The 22282-nt window shown below is 44.5% G+C and overlaps 1 protein-coding gene and 1 long non-coding RNA gene across 2 annotated transcripts in view; one reads left to right on the top strand and one right to left on the bottom strand.

Moving 5' to 3' along the window:
* Nucleotides 1-648: 648 nt before the first annotated feature.
* med13a (mediator complex subunit 13a) overlaps nt 649-22282 on the top strand; it is a 66587-nt gene continuing 44953 nt past the window's right edge. Inside the window, exons 1-2 of the mRNA XM_088616392.1 lie at nt 649-1401; nt 12663-12897. Of these exons, the coding sequence (XP_088472518.1) occupies nt 1336-1401; nt 12663-12897 (301 nt within the window). The 5' untranslated portion in view covers nt 649-1335. The remainder of the gene's footprint in view (nt 1402-12662; nt 12898-22282) is intronic.
* Nucleotides 2639-3706, bottom strand: LOC148643551 (uncharacterized). The gene is made up of 2 exons (XR_015929093.1): nt 3163-3706; nt 2639-2970 (listed from the first exon to the last, which is right to left on the bottom strand). It is a non-coding gene; the product is annotated as an uncharacterized LOC148643551 (long non-coding RNA).

The raw sequence follows: 22282 nt of genomic DNA on the forward strand, positions 1-22282 counted from the left end.
GGTAGAGCCATGCTTCGGTTTTTCCCCGGGAAGCGGGGGTGTAAAAAAAGTAGTTTATTGCAGTCCATTTGATGTTAGGAAGAGCCTAGTATTTCATCACCACAACTGAAATAAACAAAAGCAACCAAATGCATTACAACAACAACAACAACAACAACAATAATCAAAATAATAATAATAATTATTATGATTATTATTATTATTAGTTCAAGTAGATGGTTGCGTCAGCATGCATAGGTTGCAAAGGAACGAGTAAAGGTTTACTCCATGCTGAAAAGAGAAGAAAAGAAGGCTCCCGAAGAAGACTGCACAGCCGAAACGTTGTGTTTCTTTTTTCTCTTTTCAGCATTCTTCTTCTTATAATTATTATTATTGGCGTCTCACCCCTGACGCCTGTCAGAGCCCCCCCCCCCCCAGCAGCTGCGAATGAACCGATTTTTATTTTACTACCAAAAACAACAATAACACACACACGCACGCACAGGGTACCCAGGTATATAAATAACTGCGGCAGTGCGCCGTCGGCGCGCTAGGGGGCGCAGCGCCCGGGACGGCGAGCTGAGGGGGTCCAGACCGGTGGCTCAGCAGCGCCTAGCGGCCGGGCCCGTCACTTCCAGTCTCCTTCCAGCCCGCATGACCACGAGCCAGCCAATCGGCGCCGGGAGGCAGAGTTGTCCCTGTGGCCGCCATTAAAGAAAGGAATCCGTGAATTCAAATGGAAACCAGCAGGAACAGAGACCGAAATAATGGTTAAAACGACCGAAAAAATATAGTCCTCCACCAGCCTTCGATCGTATTTTACAAGATGTTTTTCATTTTTAAACCGAATCCGGCGACGATGGAGGAATAGAGGGGCGAATTTTTTTTTAACCCAGACCGTTTTAACCAAAGGGGGAGGGGGAGAGTTGGGTTTTTTTTTTGTTTTAAGAGCGTTTTCGTGCTTTTTCTTTCCCCGTTTTTTTTTTTAAAAAAGAAAACGACCGAGCCTCACTCAAGGAGCGTCTCTTTTTTTTTTATATCAGGCGGACGATGCGGAGGTGGCGGTGCTGTTTTTAATTTACGGCGGATTATTTTTGGGAAGGGGGGAGAGAGAGAGAGAGAGAGTGCTGACGGAGGAGAGAATCTAAATGAGCTGTTGAATTACATTCCCCCGGCCGATTGTTTAAAACCATCCTCGGCGTGAGGTGTTTTTTAACGGGTTTTTTTTTTTTTAAATAAAAAAAAAAATCCACGCGCGTACAAAAAAAAAACCCCAACAAAAAAAAAAAGAAGAAAAATTGTTCTTTCTTTCTTGGGAACTTGAAACGATGGAGTGGTCGATCTCGATGTGAAAGGATGAGTTCTTGCTTTGTACCAAACGGAGCGAGCCTGGAAGACTGCCATTCCAACCTATTCTGTCTGGTAAGAGATTTAAAACTAAAAGCAGCCATTTTTAACTAGCTGAGGGGAGAGAAAAAAAGAGCACAGTAGCGGGGAGCGCAGGCTTGGGGGCCCTGTCGAGCACTGCAATCCAAACACCGCTGATCAATCCCTCTGTTGCATTTGCATACTGCCGAAGTTTAAGGCCGGATTAAAACGGCATTTTGCCGGGGGCTGCGCGGCGTGGCGCGGTGTCGGCTCTCCCTCCGGGCCGTGGATGTGGTCTCGGCTGGCCGCCGGTGCAGATGAGGTTTGAGCGCTGCCGGCCAAAACATTTGATCACGGCTGTCTAGTAAACAGGCAGGTTTACTCAGGTCGTGCAAAGTTTCCTCTCCCCTATCTCTTCTGTCTCTGTGGCGTTTAAATCCCCCCTCCCCTCCAACACACACACTCATACACACTCCAGTTATTTTCCTCCCCTGGCTTGGTTTTTATTTTCTTTTCCCCTCCCAAAAAGAAATGTGTTTCCGTGCGTTTGATCCGAGACCTTTCTGGTGCGCCGGTCCTGTATTTAGGAGTTACGAAGGTCCAAACTCTTCTGGGCGAAGTGTTTTGGTCGCGGCCGGGCCGTTTTGTGGAAATTAAATGCGCTGGGTCTCGTCGGGGGGCTTATCCCCCCCATCAACTGGAGAGGAAGCTCGCCGGCCCGGTGGGGTTGTTTTGCGGGGTGCTGCGTCGGGAGATTATTTCTGATTTTTAGCCGTTAGTTTTGGTTTCATTTCTATTGGCAGGGAGGCTTGTTCGTTGCCGAGCAGACTTGTCATTTTTCGTTGTTTACAGCCTTCCCGGGGGTGTATAACTGGCATCTCCGGGTTGAGGGTGCCCTCGGCCCCTGATGCCCTATATTGGCCTGGAGGCTGTGAACTTGGGCTCGTTAGGGCACGACAACAACAACAACAACGGGGGGTTGAAGTTGTTTTAAAAAACAATTATGGAAGTAGCTGCGTACAGGTCTTTTAACTTTTTTTTTTTGCTCTCTTCCGTGCGCATACCTGGGTTTGTGGTCCGAGTCGAGCAGTGTGGGACGGGTTACGCAACTCGTCTTGCTGCTGTGGCAATGCATGGTCCTGTCCCAGATAAGACATTTACACCGCTTCATTCTGGGGGCTTGGGGGTCACGCCTCGGGTACGGATACGGGCTTTTAGAGACGTTTGGAGGCTTTTGAGTTTCGGTTTCTAGTTTATTATGTAAGAGGGTTTTGTTTTGTTTTTGTGTGTGTGTGTGTGGCGTTTTCCGTATTCCAAGATGCCCAAAGCCGACGAGATGGGGGCGATCTAAGTGTCAGAAAGTGCAAGGCAGGAAAGTTTTTTTTTTGTTGTTGAAGTGCCTCTGGGAACTGCTGTTTTTCCTCGATCCCGCTTGATAGCTCATTGAACTGCATGGTTGAGATTCTCGGCTGTCCCCTTGGACGTTGCTTCGTGGTGGCCCCCCGCCGAGGGGTGGCTTTTTCCTCCTCACATGCCCTGTGTGTGATTGTGGCCCGTGCAGTTCTCGTGTGCGAAGATCACGCGTGACAGCGGGGGCCAAAAGCGAAGGAGCTTTTTTTTTTTCTAAAAAGAAAAAATCAGATCTAATTAGGAGGCATTTTCAATCAGGAGTGGTAGGGATTGAGCCGGTACCAAATGTGCGTGTGAAATATGAGTGATGGAGTGGTTTGGGGGTGCCAGTGGGGGTGTATGTGTTGTAAATGCGTGGAGGGGGTGTTGGATATTGATTACCCCCCCACACACACACACACATACCGGTGGTGTCCTGATTCAGCACAGGGGGAGGAGGGAAAAAAAAAGTTTCAGTTCGGGGGAGGAGGAGGTGACGTGCCAAGATATTGAACCGCAGCTGAAGGGAGGAAAAAAAAAATGTCACAATAAAATAGACGCCGGGGCAGGTTTACTCGATATGAATCACTGGGCGAGAGGTGTGTGGCGTCTGCCGTCGCGATGAGGCTGGAGGAAGAGCCGCGGTCGAGTCGTCGGCAATTGGCCCACCGGTGGGTAATGGCCTGTCCCATTGAGCCCATCTACTCTGAAGGGCGTCCGTCGTCGCACACGCAAGCGGGACGGCTCGGAAAATTGCAGGAGCCGGGGAAGACATTTTAATGGGAGCGGGAGGACGGCCGTGACAGGAGCCTGTCAGGAGCCGTGAGTCACCCCGGCGCTGGCGGTAGCGGTTTGGACCAGCGCTTTCACCGGAGAAGCCGTACGATGTTTTTTTTCTTCTTCTTGTGAATTTTCAAGTCCTTTTCTCCTTACGGCGCATAATTGCTCAAAGGTGATGAAGCGTGTGTGGGGTGGGGGGGTGGGGGGGGACACACGCGAAGTGGGTCAAACTTTTTTTCTGACAGTGGTGACACGTCAGGCCAGACGGGTTGGGTTGGCATCATAGGGCCCTTCGGTTTCCATGACAACAAAATATTGCAGCATTGAGGCAGGTGAAGCGCATATATACATCATGTCGATGAGGCGGCGGTGTGTTGTGAAGACAAATTGATGTGCGCAGGAGGGACCTTGGTGGTCATGAATAATGACCACTTCAGTGTTTTTTCTTCTCCTATTTGCCTAAACTTTGTATTCCCCCGGCACAGCCCGTCCAGTGTAACCCTAGAGGGGCCGGTCTGCTCAAACGTTACAAACCGCTGCGGGGGTCATGTGACGGGCGATTGAATTACCGCAGTTGTTTGCTGGATGCGTGCGTGTTTTTCTGCTTTTGTCTGTCCTAACCCTCATGTTTGTCTCGACCATAAATCACGAACGAACACTTAATAACATCATTCGTGTTTTTTTTTTATGGCTCGGAGGGCCTATTCCCATGCCAGAGTGCAGTGCTTATCCGGAGTTACTGCTAGTTTACAGAGAGGTCGCACCTTTTTGACTGTTAGGGGAGAAGGGAGGACAGGTGGAGAGGCTCTGCTCTGGAGTGTCATTTCTACGGCAAGAATGGGGGACTTTAGGTGAGATGTACAGAATCCAACCCCCCCTCCCCCCCCAGCCGGAGGGGCTGAGCACTGAAACCGGTGTTGGTTTCACGCCTGCTGCCTTCTGCGGGGAATAATCCAGCCCAATAACATCTGAAAACCCCACCTGTTCTGTGCAGAGCGCAACCCGGCCCTCGCAGGGAGAGTCAACAGTTGGCTGCTCCTCCTGGGTCTCCTCCTGGGACCCAGGCGAGGGATGTGAAACTGCAGGTGAGGACGAGCCAGAAATCCGAACTGGCACAAGGTTTACTCCTGCCAGTTCACAGAGGCGGTTAGCTTCGCCCTCCGACCCCCGGAAATGTTTTAGCTGGCGTCTGGCATCCTGACTCCTTGCGCTGGGATCTGCAACTTGACTTATTGTTCCGATATATGTGTGTGTTTTTTTTTTTAATGGGAGCCATTGTGCGGCAGGAAGACCGTGAGAGGGTTTTTAACCTTCCCATAAAGACACGCCAGGATTTATCTGGACCTGTCAGCTTCCGAAATGAGCCTGAAATTCATAAACTTGGGAGAGAAAGTGATCTGCCTTTCGTAGATAGCGATTTCACATGCAGAAGAGAAATGGATCCTGGCTAAAAGCGTTCTGACTTGACCAGTGGCGGAGGGGCACGGGGCACGGGGCACATTTGTCCTCTGTGTCTGCATTGCAACCTGGCTGCTAAACAAAGGCAACTCTGGGATTGTTTAGGATGTGTCATCAGTTTATGTAAAATTAACCACTTTGTAGGTTTTTTCTGCTCTGTCACGCAGTGGTACCAAGAAGCTTTCAAAAGGTATTGCAGATCAGCCTTCGTCCTTTATTATAAAACTGTTATTCTTAAACTTAGTAATTGTGTTGTCTTGTCATACTTCAAACAGGCTGACTTCCGTTTTTTTCCCCCTCTTTTCTTTTAACAACTGTAGCGCAGATGTTGCTTGCAAATGTCAGGTGACACAGCAAACCCAACCACAAAAACGACATTATTGTTTAAGCCCGGGTTGTTTGCAGGAGCTGAGTGTGGCATTTCAGACGGGCTGTGATTTCAGTCAGTCTTTTTTTGCTCCTTTCGTTTTCCTGTGGAGTTAAATAAATGTGCACCTTCAGGAATGGAAATAATGTCCTCCTTTTAGATGCAACCCCAGGTTCAAGAGACAGATTTCCTAAATTTGCCTTTATCGGGAATAGCATACTCCTGTTTTTTTTTTAAACAACTGAATATGGTTTTGCCTTTTTAAACTTGATCTAAGAGTTAATAGAAGCATTTAGAGAGAAGTTAGTTTATAGTGAGGCAGAATTAAGTTAACTCAGTCCTTATTTTTGAAGTCAGTACTTTTTTGCCATACTTTAAAAGTGTGATGCATTTTTTCTTTTTTCAAAGCTTATAAACATGACTGGAGAAAGTAGAAAAAATGAATTAGAAGATAATTCCCCTGCACTGCTGTGATGGAAGCAGGTTTTATGCTGTTCTGGTAACAATATACAGGCCAGTTTCCAATGTACTTTATTTTAAAAAGTTGTTGCTTTACAATATATGCAGAAATCTGCAGTTTTTAAGGAGTTTCGTAATAGTCCGCCAGTGCTGTGTGAGTAATCATTTGTTGCTTCCTGTATTCCACAAGTGCATAGGATTTTTAATGCTGACCTTTTACTGCTAATGAAATTAGCAACAAAAAATGAAACACTTTGCTACAAAGGCCAGTGTGACAGTACTGGAGGGATACACTGTAGTTAGCCTGACAACTTGACTCAGAAGGTCACTTTACTCAGTTATAAGCTTGACTGTCGTACCTGGAAAAGTTCTTGACAATGTTGTATTGGTAATATTTGCAATACTTGATAGTTGAGAAGCAATGTTCAGTATCGCACATTGTGATCATCCTGAAACCTCCACACTTCTCTTAAAATGCAGAATGGTTAAGCGCTTCGCTGATTTCTCACCAAGACTTCCGAGTTGACTTGCACTGAGTGAAGGATCTCGGTGTCTAAACTTTAAACCGACAACCTGGTGTGTTCCATAATACACGAGCGCTCTGGGTTTTCTAAAAGACTGAACCTTCTGACGTTGATGTTGACGTTTCTGGCAGCGTTATTATAGTTCAACTGTTTGTGGTGAAGTGTCACACTGGCGGCGATAAGGCTGTTCAGCAGTGTAATATGCCAGTTCATTGGACATAACAGGTTGTTGCTTGAGGTCCAGGGAAAGGCATGCCCTGACCCTAGGGAAGTGCAGGGCTTTTTGGTTTGTTTTTGCCGGATTTTGGCCTTCTCGTCTCATGCACACGGTGCACTGTCTCCTGTTATTTTTTGAGCTCACAAAAGGCCTCATTCAGAATCTCCTGAGAGTTGTCGCCTACAGTGATTCTCACAGTTGTCCTTTGACGTTGTACAGAGAAGCCTGACAGCTTCTTGTGCAGCAGTGGAGCAGCAGGCTGCTTAGTTTCCTTCAGAACAGATGAGATTGCAGAGTCTAAGTGCATTGTGTGAAGGTAGAGATCAGTTTCGTCTTCTGGAGGTGATTTGTGTCATCAAAGCTTGAGCACATTTTCTATTGCAGTATGTTGCGAGTTCTCTGACGGAGGGAATTCCTGATAAAATGACACCTAAATAAAAATGGTAAGACAGCTGATGGTGAGTCTGGTTTGTACAGGTTCATTTAGGTAGTGGGATTGAATTTTCCTCTTAGTCACCCATAAATCTCATAGACCGCCTTTTCCTGAGCTGTTTTTGATAACCCTTGTTTTCAGCCCAGAAAATCTGTTTATCACATTCTAGAAAATAAGAGGGGTTACAAAAGTAGTTTCCACTTGTTTTTTCTGGTTTGTGGCTCATTGTTGATTCTGAAGGAGTGGACTCGGTTGACTTTCTCAGTGCCTTTGCAGATTTTGAATACTTGAAGCCCCTTGTAATCTATTCTGTTCAAGACTAAAGAGATTATTTTCTTCTTAGTGACATCACTAGGTAGAGTTTTCAATGCCTATAAGAACCACATAGATATCTTTCCAGTCGTTAATGCAGTGTTGCCCAGCAATATCATAATTTAGTTATTCTGAGTGAATATCAGTGCATATGTGAATCTACATTATAGTTTCACAGTGCTCAGAAAAGATTTTTTTAGATGTATACTGAACACCAAAAGAGACCTAACTTTCATAAGTGTGACAAATTCACAAAATTAAGTAAAGGTAAATGTCTCATTTACTAACTAAATGAGAAATTAGTTAGTAACGGGCGCGCTGACTTTTTATTGAATAAGTATAGAATTAGAAAAAAAACCCTGAAACCTAACGTCGTCATGGTTTGTGGAATGTGAAAGTCCCAGGCTGTGCCCACAGTTGGAAGCAGTCTGACACATGCTTTGCACCAGGTTGCAGATGTGCTCTTGTGGGATTTGATCCCATTCCACAGCTTGGATGAGCATGTGCCTGCTTGCGGCTGTCTGAGCCCCGGGTGTCACGTGTCGCCCCTGCTCATCTCGCTCGTGTTCAGTGGTGCTCGGGTCTGGCAGGGAGAGGATCCACCACATGACTGTCACCTTCCCATCTCTCTTGAGAACGCTGTCCTCGCCCTGCCCTCATACCTACATGTGTTGTCCTGCTGGCAGCGTGTCGTTACATGAGGATGAACTCGCCAGAAGGGCAGCGATTGAGACCGACAGCCTAAATCAGCGTGGTGTGGGGTAGCCGGGTTACTGCAAGTAAAGTTCTGTAGTGAGTGGATGCCCAAATCATGACACATGGACCTCACCAGTTATAGACCTTTTGTGCACAAGATAGCATGTTTGTGCCACACTTACTTACCTGCACGTGGGAGGTATGTACATTTTGCCTTGTTGCAAAGAAAATGACAGGTTCCTATGCTGGGTCGGTCTGAGGTGTTAATCCAGTATACCAGGGGCACAGAGGCGTTGTTCTTTTGATTCTTGAGGCATTTTGGTTCCTTACTGTTTGTTTCTGTGTTGATTTTCATCAAGTGAGACATTCAACAGGTTAAATCCCCTCATCTGTCCCTGTTTAACTCTCATGAGTGACATGATGTTTATGACTGTCACTGGAGTGTATCACAGCCAGTCATGCATGCCCAGTTCATCAGAATGACCCTACAAACATTTACTTTACCCACAGTCTTTCTAATGTATTTCTCTGAAACAGACAAAAATAGCATTAAAATTCTTGTCATGCTCAGTAAGTGACATAGGGAATTGTTTGAAATTCCATTAATTGGTGATGTGGTAAACGCACTTTGTTTGAGAACAGAATGGACTTCAATGCCGTGCTACAGGGGTTTAAAGTGATTCCAAAACAATTTTTAACTTGAAAAGCATTTGCTTTAAAAAAAGTCTGAAAGTTTTTAAACTTAGGTTGTTGTGCACTTGTATTTTAGTTTCATTAGGGCTGCCAGTGTCTTATTCCTTACAAAAGTATATGTAAATAATGCTGACAAGGAAAAAACCTACAAAAGCAATTAACAGCGTACTTTGCGTTTTTCATTTCAGGAATTTCACACTTAGAGCAGTGAGCTGATTATTTTTTTTCCACCCTTATTTTCAGGATTTGACTAGAAAGTGTCTTTAGGCCATGTTTGCAAAATGGTGTGTAGTCTTTGTGTAGACCCACATCCTCTTTACAATGAAGGAAACTGATACTCTTAAGAAGTGCTAGAAAACATCTGAGGTTGTTTTTCATCATTGTCTAATTTCCGAAAGACTGACAGACTTAACTGCGCTAATTATAGTTCTATGAAAGCAACACAATGCAAACAGGAAAGTGGAGGGGGGGGGAATCAGGGACCTTTTTGTGAAATTGTACTAAGTAAAATTAAATACAAATGATGATCAGGGTACTTCACCTTGTGTATTTTATTCCAAAGAACAGTAAAGTGTTTTGATGGCTGTATTCATTTTGCTCTGGACTACATGGGATGTGTGTTTCTGTGGGGTTGTCAGTGAAGATGCCGTACAGTGAGATCTTCAGCAAGTCCGCATGTGGTGCCCAGATTTCTCCTGCAATATTGTGGCCACCAGCTCTCCAGTTGGTGCTTTCTTTCTCCAGACATGGTGCAGAAACACATTTCTCACCACCAAAGATGTTTCACTGTAGGTGTGATGTACCATTGTGCCATTTTGCCTGGATTAGCATTATTTTTAATCACACCACAAGTGTTCTTGTTCAGTTTATTTCTTAATTTGAAGGAAGATAGTTGCGTAAACTGTCAAATCATGCATAAAGAAGTGCTCCTGTTTGTGTATTGCACACTTAGTCATTTCAGTACCTTCCAAATGGACTTTTCACAATTCTTTTCTCTTATTTCTCTTAAACAGTGGATTGTTTCAATGGGATAAAATGCCAGGAAGGGTTTTATTATTCAAATGGTCTATTGGCAAACGCCTAAATCAGAATTTCTGGTTTTCCAAAATCGGAACCACCAGCAAACATTAGTATCCTGTTTTCTCCTCTGTTCTCCACCTATTCCCAAGATTCAACACAGCACATTTCAGTAGTTTGTAATTAGCATGTTTTGTGTCTATTGACTTGTGGACCGCTGCTACTCCTGTTTTCTTGAGCATATGTTTTGTTGCAGTTCATTTATTATATTGATTGCTGTTATGTAAAGCTGTTCTGCGTTTTGTGAACTACTAAAGTTTTATGTATAGTGATCGATGCGCTCAACTCGGACAATACTGGATAGTTAAGAAAATTACCTGTAAAGCAAAAATGTAAGGCACAACATGCTGATGCATAATGAAAACTCAGGTCCTTTCTTTTCCAATGACGTTTTGTATCAGTAGCTCACTGGCATAAACTGTGGTTGGCTTTTTAAATACGGAACAGCTTTGTTGATTGAGTGAATTGTTGGTCCTTCAGGTGATAAAGCGCTGAGTTCTAATGATTTAAAAAAATGTTGGTATTCTAGATAAAATAGATGTGCAAGATGGGTAGATTTTGAATCGTCAAGAAGACCAGATGTGGTATTTCTGAGCTGCAGTATTGCCTGATGCTGTTGGCATGAAAGTGGCGTGTAGCGAATTGGTGAATGAAATCGTGTGGTTGGAGCCCAGCTCTAGGAGGTGCGGACCACGCCCCAGAAGGCAGAGGTTCACCGTGCAGAACCAGGGGCAGTCCAGTCCGTCTGATCCTTTGCGAATAATCCATGGGCGAGATAGAGATGTGAAGGATGGCGTGAGTCACTCGCTGTCCGCAGGCGAGCGCAGTCTGCGGTCTCGGGGGCTGTTCTGGGGTGACCTGTGCACAGCAGGGAAACGATGGCAGCAGAGAGCGTGGTTGTGTCTAATTCAGGTGAGTGCTGTCTTGCCCCTCACAGACCTGATTGAGGACAGCGCTTTGGGAGCAATATCCTGGCTGTTGAGTAATTTGACACAGCCAACAGGGTGGCGGAAGCTCATTGTTTGGATGAATATTTGAAAAAGCTTTAATTGTCCAGCAAAAGGCTCACCTTGAGCCAGCAGGTTTTGCATTACCACAGCTCAATCCAGCTGTGTTAGTTTTCCAGGAGGATAATGTAAGACCACTGGGTAATAAAATCAGTAGCAGGCTAGGAAGCAGTGTGAAGGTGTTGGGGCACTTGGCAGTGTCATCAGCAGGAGGGCTGCAGTAGGGCATCCTACAGCGGTCTCCCCCACAGGCTGATCAGATGTGTGTCAACACTACCAGGCTTGTGTTAATGCAATCTGATTATGAGCACTGTGATCTCTTCATTTTGGCAGTGCCTTGTTTGGTACTGTTAACTTTACATGACTCTTTGACCTGTGTTTTGTTCCTCACTTTTTGGGGATTTTGTTGAAATGCGTTAGACCTGAGTGGTGCTTCTTCTATGCGTCAGTCTACGTTGTAACGCAGTTGGTTGTGCTGTAGAAGGGTAGAGGCAAGCAGGGAGCAGGACTGTACTGAATTTAGAGAGAAACTCCGATCTGAAAATCCTTATAATCGCTTTCGTGACTGTGGAAAGTCCGTGGTCTTGCAAGAGAAAGTCCCCATAGGACAAAAAAAAAGTATCTTCCTTATGATGCCTGACTCATTCATTCATGAAAGAATATGCTTTTCTTTGGTGGAGCTGGGAAGCTGTGCTTGAATTTGTTTTTTTGAATATGTGCTGATATTTTGAGACACGGGTGGTGGTGAGGTTCTTCAGATTTTTTTTTTGTACTTGGCCAGAAAGTGTTTGTTCCCCCCCCCCTCCAAGTACCCATGGTTCTTTAAATATGTTCTTGTTTTCCCTGGACTGTTTAATGTTTGCATAACTGCTTAGGAGGGGTTTGTCCTTGGTAGCAGATCTGGAACAGATCTCATTCCAGAACTGTAGTAAACAAAAGACCAGGGCCCGTGCTGTGTTTTTTTCCCCCATTGGAAGTACATGTGATTGATCTGTAGCTTCACAGCAAGTACCTTAAGGTGCACCTTGTTTTTGTAAGTCATTTTTCCTTTCTAGTGCCTAGAGACGTTTCATTGTACTTCACAGAACAGTGCTCCTGTTTCAGGCGCAGACGGGTCTTAATTTTTAATTTTCCCCTGGTTGATCACTCTGACTGACGCAGGAGCTTGCAGTGTTCCTTGGTGTGGCCTCTGGTGTCTCCTGCCCCTAGCCCCCCCCTGGGTTGCGGGGTACCTGGCTGAGCTGCATGGGCACAGACTTTCTGAGAGGGGCGATATTGCAGAGACAGCGCCCTGTTGCTGTTGTGGCTTTTAGTTAACATTATGCTTTCCAGGGGATCCGTGCCGATGTTAGTATTTTCATCCCAGCAGTTTGTTCGTGTCATCACAAGGGCTGCTGGTGGACGAGGACTTATCGCCACGAGCAAGTAATTTGACACTACCTGTCCAGTTATTGTCCTCAGTGGATGCTTGTTTTAACTGAGCTTGTCTTTGCAAGGATACGTAGTCGTACTTCAGCATTGTCAAGAATCTGCCCCATGTGAGGATGAGTGTTGCACGCAGGCCTTCTTTTTCCCCCCAGCTGTGTTAATTTTTTCATTTTTTTTTTACGTTGCTGTGCGTTTCTTTGGGTTTTCCTCTTCCAAGCTTTCCAAGTGAGCCGCTTGGAAAAGCAGCTGTTAACGCAGTGCTGGTCGTGTTTCGGTTTTGTGTTTTGGCGTAAGAGCGCATTAGTAAGAGAGAGTTCGCAGAGCGGAAGTAAAAAGTTAGGGAGGTTGTGCTGGTTTGTCCGTACAGGCCTTAAACGTTCATCTTCACTGCTTCAGCGCTGAAAGAGCCGAGATCAATGGCCAAAAAAACCCACGAGCTGCAGACCTGACCACTGTCCCTCCCCTTGTCTCGCAGGCTGACCTGACTGGAATCAAATGGAAGAAGTACGTGTGGCAGGGCCCCACCTCGGCGCCCATCCTCTTCCCCGTGACGGAGGAGGACCCCATCCTCTGCAGCTTTAGCCGCTGCCTGAAGGCCGACGTGCTGAGCGTGTGGCGGCGGCACCAGACCGCGGGGCGCCGGGAGCTCTGGCTCTTCTGGTGGGGGGAGGACCCCAACTTCGCCGAGCTCATCCACCACGAGCTGACAGGTGAGCGCGGGCGACTTCTCCGGGACGGGTCGGCTTCCGCTTGAGTTTTATCCTTCTGTAGCACCTTACAGCACAGCGTTCTGAAGGCACTTAAATTCTCCAGTAAGAAAACAGTACAGTAGACAGAATATACAATCAGATTTGATAAAACGGAGAATGTTAATCTGTTTCTCTTTCAACTGTTAATTGACGTAAAGTAGACATTGGGAACAGGCGTTTTTAAGGCAAGGTTTAAAAACATCGCGAGACGTTAAGGCTCCTGATGTGCTCCACTGGGGGCTTCGGTCATGCAGGGGGTGTGGCAGCAGACTTGTCCCTGGAGGAAGCAAGTTTTCTGGGGCTTCGAGGGATGATGGTGGGTCAGGTCCTTAAAAAGATGTCGCTCAAAGGAGTGGATGTTGTTGTACACATACATTCATACCTATAATTTCAGATGTCTGGACCTGAGCTATGATTTAAAAGTATTTTTCAGCTTCTGTTTCACTGACGAGATCTCTGCTCACAGTGAGAATGACCAGATTAGCTTACATCTCAAACATAGTCCTTAAAAATAACTGCACTGCTGCGAATCTACACATTTCTTGTTTACACCTGGAAACCTTAATATACAACTAAAAATTAATTTGCAGCTAGTAAAGGATTTTCTGGGGTTTTCCAAATACTCTACCACCTGTTTTTGCATAAAGGTTAATGAAACCAGAAAAGTAAAGCAGCCTACAGGTTTAGTCTGCATTTGAACTTATACTGCATTTTCAAATACTGCACGGTATCGGAGATTATGTACTGTACCTTCAAATGGGCAGTTATGTGCAATGCAAACATCCATTGTCTTTTTAATTATCAGGACTGCTTGCGAATACATTAAAACATTAATTCTAAAAGAAACTTCTAATAGAATGCTCTCCACGAGCATGAGAGTTTCATAAACAATTCAGGCAGCTGTTTTACTAATCTCACTGTAAACATTTTCATAATCACTGCTGGTTTCAGTGTTGGTAGATCTATCTGAAATTCAGCTCCTGAAAACCCCCCATGCAGGCCGATGTTAAAAGTGAAACATGAATGTTTTTACTAATCTGCAGGCCGTATGGTAGTTTAATCCCTTGCTTCACCAATCCCCTCTTCAGTTCTAAATACTCCTGGGCTCCTGCTGGCCTTAACAGGTATGATTTCTCAGTGTATTTCCAATTATTCTAATCAGGATGTCAGTGTGACTCCCACCCACTTACTTGGAAGGAGCCCACCCAGAGGTTATAGTGCCGTGTGTATCCACTTATGAATCAAGCTAGCAAAGTCTTCGGCGCTTATTTAATTTATATTGGAATAAGAAAAAAATGAAACCAGAATATCTGGAAGTATGAAATAGGAGTCTTCCCATTTCCATTTCCCGTCTTTATGCATGCACTCTCATGCACTGCTCCATAGACAGCACTCCTCTATTATTGTGCATTTTACAGGAAGTGGCCAGAAAATGAAAGTTCAGAGCACAAGATCTGTCATGATTTATCTGTGCGGCTGTGGAGTAATGACCCAAAGGATGATTGTCTCAAGCGTGAAATATCCAAAACGGGTAGTTTATTTTGCCAATGAAATTTGCAAAAAGATGAGTTTTGCAAGGACACCGGCGTCTCAGATGAGTCTGTTAAAGTATAAAATGGTGCAGCTCTGCCTCCTACCATTGGAGGTGCTGAATAGTCTTTAGTTCACATTGCCTGATGCGTTCTGCGGTCGCCGGGCTCTTGTTTGGGCATGAAGAGGTGTCCATGGAAATGCTTTCTTTACACCGAGTTCCTCCTGCAGTGTATACGGTGCTCTGTTTTCTGTCAGTGCAGTATCTTCAGATGAGCGTTTCGATGAGTATTGTTTTATTTTTGCAGCATAAGCTCCAGGGAGTACTGGGTCTTTTTTTATTCCTAGTATAAACTGAAAATTGAAGCTGTCATTCCCTATTCATTTTAACCTAAAGGGCCACCAATGTCATTTTTCATGCCCCAGAGATGGGATGGGTTTGTGAATCTGGTTCGTGTTACAAGTTTCACCTGACGACACCAGTAGATGTAGAGATACAAGCGTGAATTTCCTGATTTGGCACAGTTGGGCTTTCTTTCTTGGCAGAGGCCCAGGTCTCAGTGCAAGGGTGTGTTTGAGTGGGAGGTGCTTCCAGGAAAAAAATCACCAGCTCTTCATGAGCTGTCTGGTCTCGACTTTGGATACTAGCACTATTCGGTTGTAAACTATTCGGGTTTGCTACTCTTTTAAGGAGACCTTGTACGCATTAGATCCATTCCTTAAAAATACAGACCACGCATTATTTATGAATTAAAATCCATATATGATGTTGATTTGAGTTTTTCTAAGTGAAACTGCTTTGTTTCTTGCCTAGTTTGCTGATAATAGCGTGCTGATTGCTTATTGCACAGAGGTTAAGTAGGTAATGTTCATTGTTTATCCACATTTATCATCAATAGGAGATTAAGTAGTGTGTGTGGCCACCACTGGAAACACTACAAGCTGTAGTGTACTGTAGGGTACTTCAGTTTGCAGTTGCTGTCTTATGACCCCATTTCCTCTAAAGGGATTTTGATAAGCACATGTCTGGTCACTGGTGTTGGCATCCGAGGTGCCGCAAAACATTCCGGTTTATCCCTGAAAGTGGGGCTCAAGTTGCGTTGCCAAGCTGGGCCTGTTTGATATTTTGCTGCTGTGCTGAAATATGACTGATCCTTTGGCAAACGTGATTAGAGAGCAGAGGTGCTTCTGTAAATCTGAGCAAATCGCATGGTCCTCTGTACCTTTTTCAGATTGTTGATGAACTTTAGAAGTTTGTGAGATGGTTTACGTCTGTCCGCCAGACAGTAATTCAGTCTCATCAGACGGCTTCCTTGCTTTGTTGATGTGTATATCACAAGAAATAAACTTTTTTTCTTGTCAAATGTTTTGAGTCCTGTTAAGAAGGAGTAATATTTATGTATTTTAAGGGCAAGTTGACCGCAGTCTTTTCAAACCTTCAGTTGCTGGTCCCATGCATAGAGCTAGACTTTTTAATACTGTACAAGCACTGAAGCTTGTAATTAGTTACACCTTGGAATTGATAAATATTGAGTGGATACATTCACGTTGTCAACAGCTAAGTAGAGAAAATGAGAATGTGAAACACCTTGTTTTGTCCCAATGTTTGTGGCAAATTAGAAATGGGGCATTGCATTGTTTGTGCATAGCAGTAAACATGTCAGAATAGGGGCCTGGCAAAACTCTTTAATTTTCAGCGAGTGCCATTTCTGCAGACCAAGCTCGGACTAATCCCTTTACTCTGGAGGGGAAGGAAGAAGTGAGAGACTTCAGGGATCTTAAACACCTCATTCTTATTCACCACTCGGGGCCTGTTTTCAGAGTGGGGCGGGGGGGGGGGGGGGGATATTTTTGTTATCCAGTGTTGGGGACTTTCTCTGTTCTTAACTGAACACTCTAAAAACCAATTTTAATCTTCCCCTAGCCAATCAGTGTTATTCAGAGCAGGCAAATGCGATTGCTAAATTAAACGGTACCCCTTGGTAGATTGTGGGTTTCATTCTCATGCAAATGACCCAAAGCTGTGGTGTGTTCCCTATCCAGCGGCATCCAGAGTGCTGATAAATGAGTGTGTTTTGCTCAAAGCACTACTGATCTTTGCATAGAAATTAGGGATGGAAGTCTGTCTTTGAGGGTAATTGCTCTGCGGTTCTTTTCCGCCTCCCTATGCGTTGTTGAGATCTTGGAGCTGAACTTGGCGAGATCGCGGTAAGTCTGGTCTCCTGTGGGCTTTAATGAGGCAACCTGTTTGTTTGCAGAACAGCCGCAAAGCCTGGCAGGAGCGATGTGACTTCATGCGTTTTGATGCATGCTATTAAGGTGAAGTCTTGTGAAGTGTGCATCGTGTGAAGTCACGAGCCACGTTCAGAACAGCCCTGCTTTGCTCGGAAGTCAGGTTAGGCACTGTGTTCAGATAGAAGGCAAAGGGAAGCTAGGTTTTGTTAAGTGAGGCTACACGTGTTGTGGGGGTCTCATCTGTTTAGATCATAAGTGAGAATTTATGACAAGGGTAGATATGTCTACAAAATCTTTGTTGTTGTTTTTTAAACTGTTCGGGCAGTTAGTTGCTGTTTAACTCCCATTTAGCACTACCCAGAAATTTTGTAAGCTTCTGTTATTTCTTCCAAGGGGCTCTGAGTAATCTGATCAAATTAAAGTTTTTGGTGAGCCTCTAAAATACATTCAGAATGTGCGTGCTGCATAAAGCAGTAGATTTAACTCCTTTTGCTTAGGTTACACGTTCATTTTTGTAACACATTTTAAATTACCTGCGAGGAGCAAAATGTAATTGGCCATCAGTTCGCGTATTTACTGGGGGGGTTTGATTTGTCCTGTTTTAATCTGGTTTGGTTGTTTCTTGTTAATTTCAGCTATTTATAGAAATCAAGCTAGGAGCACAGAATATCTGAAAGATCCTGCTTTCCTAGGCAGTTTTGTGGTTGTGGTCATAGCAGAGAGCCCCGGCAGGAATCGTCACACTGCTCTTTGTATTGCTTATGCAGTCCTTCATTTTCACGAGTTAAACCCACAATTGCAATCGGCCCCTGGAAAATAAGAGCCTTGTGTTTGGGAGATCGGAATTCCTTCTAGGCAAGCGATCACACAAATGGCCGCAGGCTCACAGTCCCATCTTGTGCGAAGAGTGTTGCTTCAGAACTTTCTTTTTGTAAAGAAAATCCAAAGGCCAGACACCTCCGTCTTCATTGACGCAGATAAGTCCTGCTCATGGTTGATTACAGACGAGGTCTATTCTTTCACTGCAAATACCATTCGGCATGATTTCATTTCTTTCGGAGATTACATGTGTATGGAATGCTCAGAATTCCCAGATTCCTGCCTTCCTGGCTTCCTAGCTGTTGGATCTTGGTGACTGTTCTGATCTCCAGCATGCAGTTAAAAATATTTAGCAAACAGGAAGTGGCCTCTTACACCCATTTGTTTCGAATTTCCTTTTGAGGAGCTCACAGTAGCTTGCTTGTTCGAGGGGCACCTGTTGTGCCTGTCTTGAGCTATCCTTGTCAAGAGTAGTTTTTCGCAGGGATGAGGGGAGCTCTGGAGTTTTTCCTCAGTCTGTTTGTCCATGTTGTAAAAATCTGTGGACTTGGAAGCTGTGTTCACATTCTAGAGAGAACCCTGGTCCCTAGCTCCTCCCAACTTTGTATTGCTTGGGACAACTTTTCCACTGAAGGGCACTGATTATCGCCCCGTTTAAGAAGGATTAAGACAATCTCTTGATTTTTCTTTTATCTCACTTTGGAAATTATACATTTTTCCTGTGTGTCGCTCCTGGGGAAAAAAAACTGCGTGGAAATGTCAGATCTGAACACCTTTTAATCATGTTTCTATTTCTGAAGTTATTTCAAAGAAATTCATTTGGAACTGTGTGATTTAAATTAGAGCTGTGCAGAATTTTCATCAAATCTTCTGAAGTTAAACAAAAGGTTACGTGCTAGGGATTACAGCTCGTGTGAGTTTTAATTTAAAGTGATTTAAATGTCATACCTCTGCTCGGAGAGCATATCTGCACTGAAACCCAGACCAGCATTTCTCCATTTTCACTTTTTCTGAGGAATTTTCAAATTTTGGGTTCTGCAAAGGCTAAACCACCTTAATCCGAGTGGTTTATACCAACAGACATCTTTTCCTTATTGAAATGTTTGGTCTTGCAACCTCTCCCGGTTAAAGCGAAATGCCCTTCTGGCATTGTTTTAATTTGTGTCGAAATTGGCTTTAAAATGCTTTAATTTTTTTTTTTTTTAAATGGGGCTGGTCAATTGGGGATTGGTTTCCTGTTGTTTATGAAATGAGAACGGGATCCATTTGAAGCATTAACCTAATTTATTTCTCGCTGGCGCTGTGCTGAAGCTCCTCGGATTAATCTCGGCTGCCTGTTCTCTCCGTGGCGCGCCCAGGCGTGAACGCTCGCCCCACGACGTGCTTCGGTCAGGAAAGATTCGCTAATTAAGAATGGAGCCTTGTGAAACGCCATCGCCGCGGCTTGTGGAGAAGAGAAAGCTGTGTTGGGCCTGGCTTTATTACCTTGGCTGGAAGTATCCCCTGGAGTCCCCCAGACACTGCACTGATCACAACGCATTAATCCCGCAGTGTAATGACCGGCTACAGCAGTAATTACATGTTGGATAGAAACCTTTGGCTGGCTGGCTGGTTTCTCCCACTCTCCTTTCCTCACCTGTGATTCGGATGAGCTTGCGCCATCCACTCCAGCGGTGCTAAGGAGCATTGTGGCGGTGGGGAGCAGCCGTCCCGACATGGAGCATAGCTGTGGCATTACACTCCCATTTCCGAGCCATTCCAGGCAATCGGAGCCTGAGGCACCTCGGTGTTTATAACCATCCGCCGTTCCTCTCGTAATGGGAAATCTCGTTCCCCTGTTCTTCACAAGAGCCCTCTGAAGGTCAGTGCGTTGGTCTTTCCAATCGGAGGGAGTGTGGAAATGTATCGCAGCGGTCAGCTGGACTTCTGAATCCCTTCTGGTTTAAGATCTAGGTGGCAGTTTCATACAGTTCCCCATTTGATCTGTAAGCATTCTGTCTACTTGGGGAGGCAACAGCACAGTAGTAGTACACACAGCACAGTAGTGAACCCGGTTCTCTGTAGTGAAATGAAATTTGCACACAGTGATGAGCTGAAAGAATTACATTTAGCATTTCAATGTCTTGTTTTCACTCCAGGCAGTCTTGTAGTCCAAAAGCAATAATGACATTTGATTGTTGCCTTTTATTGACAGTCTTCCTAGTCTGAAGGTGTTTATTTTTGGGTCATATGCCAAAACCAATTGCTGGTTACAGATATGGATTTTTGAAAATCACATGCAAAAAGTCATTTTTCCCTTTTTATCACTGCAACATGTTGTCCTATAGTATTTGATGCTCTCTCGTGCATCATCTGTTATGTTGTTTTTTTTTAATGTGAATTAAGCAAAAGCCACCTTCAAGTACTAGAGAGAGAGGAAAAAAAAATCCATCTTGTTTACTTAGCATCACCGTTGAGCTCCAGATTAAAATGCAGTGTGGTATCAGCAGTAGCTGCCCAGGTCTGCTTTAACAGACGTCTACAACTGATTAACACATCTGTCTTCAGCGATCAGGGCCCGAGACTGCATCCTCCCGTCTCCAGCGCAGACGAAACGAGAATCCCCACCATTAATCAGACAGTCTTCCTTTTCGGCTCTAGGCAAGGGACAAGAAATTCTGGGCAAACCCGCAGAGCATTGCTCAAGTCATTTTCGTTGCTTACAAAAACCCAACTGCTGCCTTGTGTTAACATGGCTTCAGAGTTATGGGGCGTGAAGCCCTAGGTGTGGAGCAGCTGGCTAAAGAACTGTTTCCACGTTTGAAGCTACAGCATCTCTGGCACAAGGTCGTTAGGAGCTTTTGATGCAAAACAGACGTGAATTTAAAAAAAAAGAGCAAGTGGGCTACAAAACAGACGTGGTCATCTTGATGGCTGTTTATGCAGAATCTTAAACTTTCCTGTCATTTTTTTTAAACCCTCTTAAAACTCTGGTCTCACCAAAACAATGTTAAATAATCCTTCACTGCTGTCCTCCACCCTATGTTCCTTTTGATCCTGTGCTTCAGCCTGAAAAAAAACAAAATTGTTGTGTAACTACAAGCCTGTTTTCTTAACTATTTTATTACTTCACTGGGGAATCTTAATGATGAATTCTTGTTGAAATCGAGCCCACCATGGAGTTTCCTGCCAGGGCAGCTAATGTTTTTGAGTGACAAGGGGTCCATGTTTTGCTTTCTCTCCTCCTGACCCTAGATCTCAACATTTCCTTTTCAGTGGATCCTTCTTTTGCCTCAAAACAACTTAGTAGGTGAAGTCACCTGGCTGTCGATCAGCTTAGAAGATGTCATTATTTCTGTTCTTTCAGTTCAGAGACTGCTATTGTGTTATAACAGGCAGCAGTAAGGCTGCAGCAGAAACACCACCACCCCTTATACCAGTGTTTCTTCAGGTGTACTTGTGGCATGATGATGGCTTTGTCTAAGTACCTATCCAATTAGGAAGATTACAGGATGTGTATCGTCCAGAACTAAAATCTGACTTCAATATTTAGTAGTGAAATAACTGAAAGCTAGAAAAAATATTTTCCTTCTTTTCTAAAAGCATGATGATCGACGGGTTTCTAATTAGGCTGTCATTGTCCAGGGATTAGTGGATTTGCCAGGCGTTGTGCTAGGTGCACAGATGTAGATTGCCGAACAAGGTTTAGGAATTGTCTGCCTCTCCCTCCAGGGTATAAATTCTGAACCTTTTGGTTCTGTAATGGTAGTTTATTCCTACCCACGAGAGATGAGAAATACAGGTAGCTTGAAAACAATGATTTCATAGTCTCTGAAACATGCAGGAGTTGTTGTGCTATGTGTTGCAGTGACATGGCATCAGTGTTGCGATCTGTGATTACGGCTTTGCACAGTGACCCGATTATTGCCTTTTAAATATAGAAGAATTTGCTAAGAGGAAAAGCACATGTGCTTAAAGTTTTAGTTTTTTTCTCTCTATTCTGTAATGTACAGTACGTTTTTCCATTCCTGCTCTGGTAAACTGTTATTCTTTGGCCTCGCTAAAGCATACCACATCTGGTCAGAAATGTTTTTCACACCACATTTAAGAAGTGTTATTACACTGATGGGGAAAAAGGACTGTTGAAGCACATGAGCAGATTTAGCAGTCTACCCAAATGATCAAAATAGGGACTGATTCTATTATCACAACAGAGGATAGTATAACAGGCTATAAAAAGCTTCCTGTACTACATGCAGCTCTATCTTATTACTCTAAATATTAATGATCAGTTCAAATCAAGCAAATAAATCTGTTTTTGGCTTTGTACCAAAACAAAAGGGCGGATTGTGGTTGGAATGGGTTGCCTTTTAATTTGATGCTGGAAAGTCCAAGTGCTCCGTTCCCTGGTTAATATTTCTTGAGCTGCGCTGCTGTCTTTGTGGCAGCCGTTGAGCTTCCCAGATTACAGGGCTGACCTCCCACAGGGCGTGCTCTCTCATTTGTGCCTGTTTACAAGGTTTCACAGCCCCGAGCTTCTCGAACGTGGCTGTTAATAGCGCTGGGAGCCCGAGTCGAAACAGCTGGCCAGCGCTGCAGCCCCTCCGCAGTTTCTGTCCGGAGAAAGAAAAGTTTCGGAGGCTGTAGAAACACATTGACTTAGAGGACCCAAGCTCGTTTGATATGCAGATTTTATGGTTTGAGCAAAGAGAGCTCATTAACATTTGTGTAGGACAGACTTGGTCTGTGTGAGTGGTTGAAACTGATGGCAGTGTTGCTTTTG

This window comes from Lepisosteus platostomus, chromosome 22 (assembly GCF_059453375.1).
Source record: "Lepisosteus platostomus isolate fLepPlt1 chromosome 22, fLepPlt1.hap1, whole genome shotgun sequence".
NCBI lineage: Eukaryota > Metazoa > Chordata > Actinopteri > Semionotiformes > Lepisosteidae > Lepisosteus > Lepisosteus platostomus.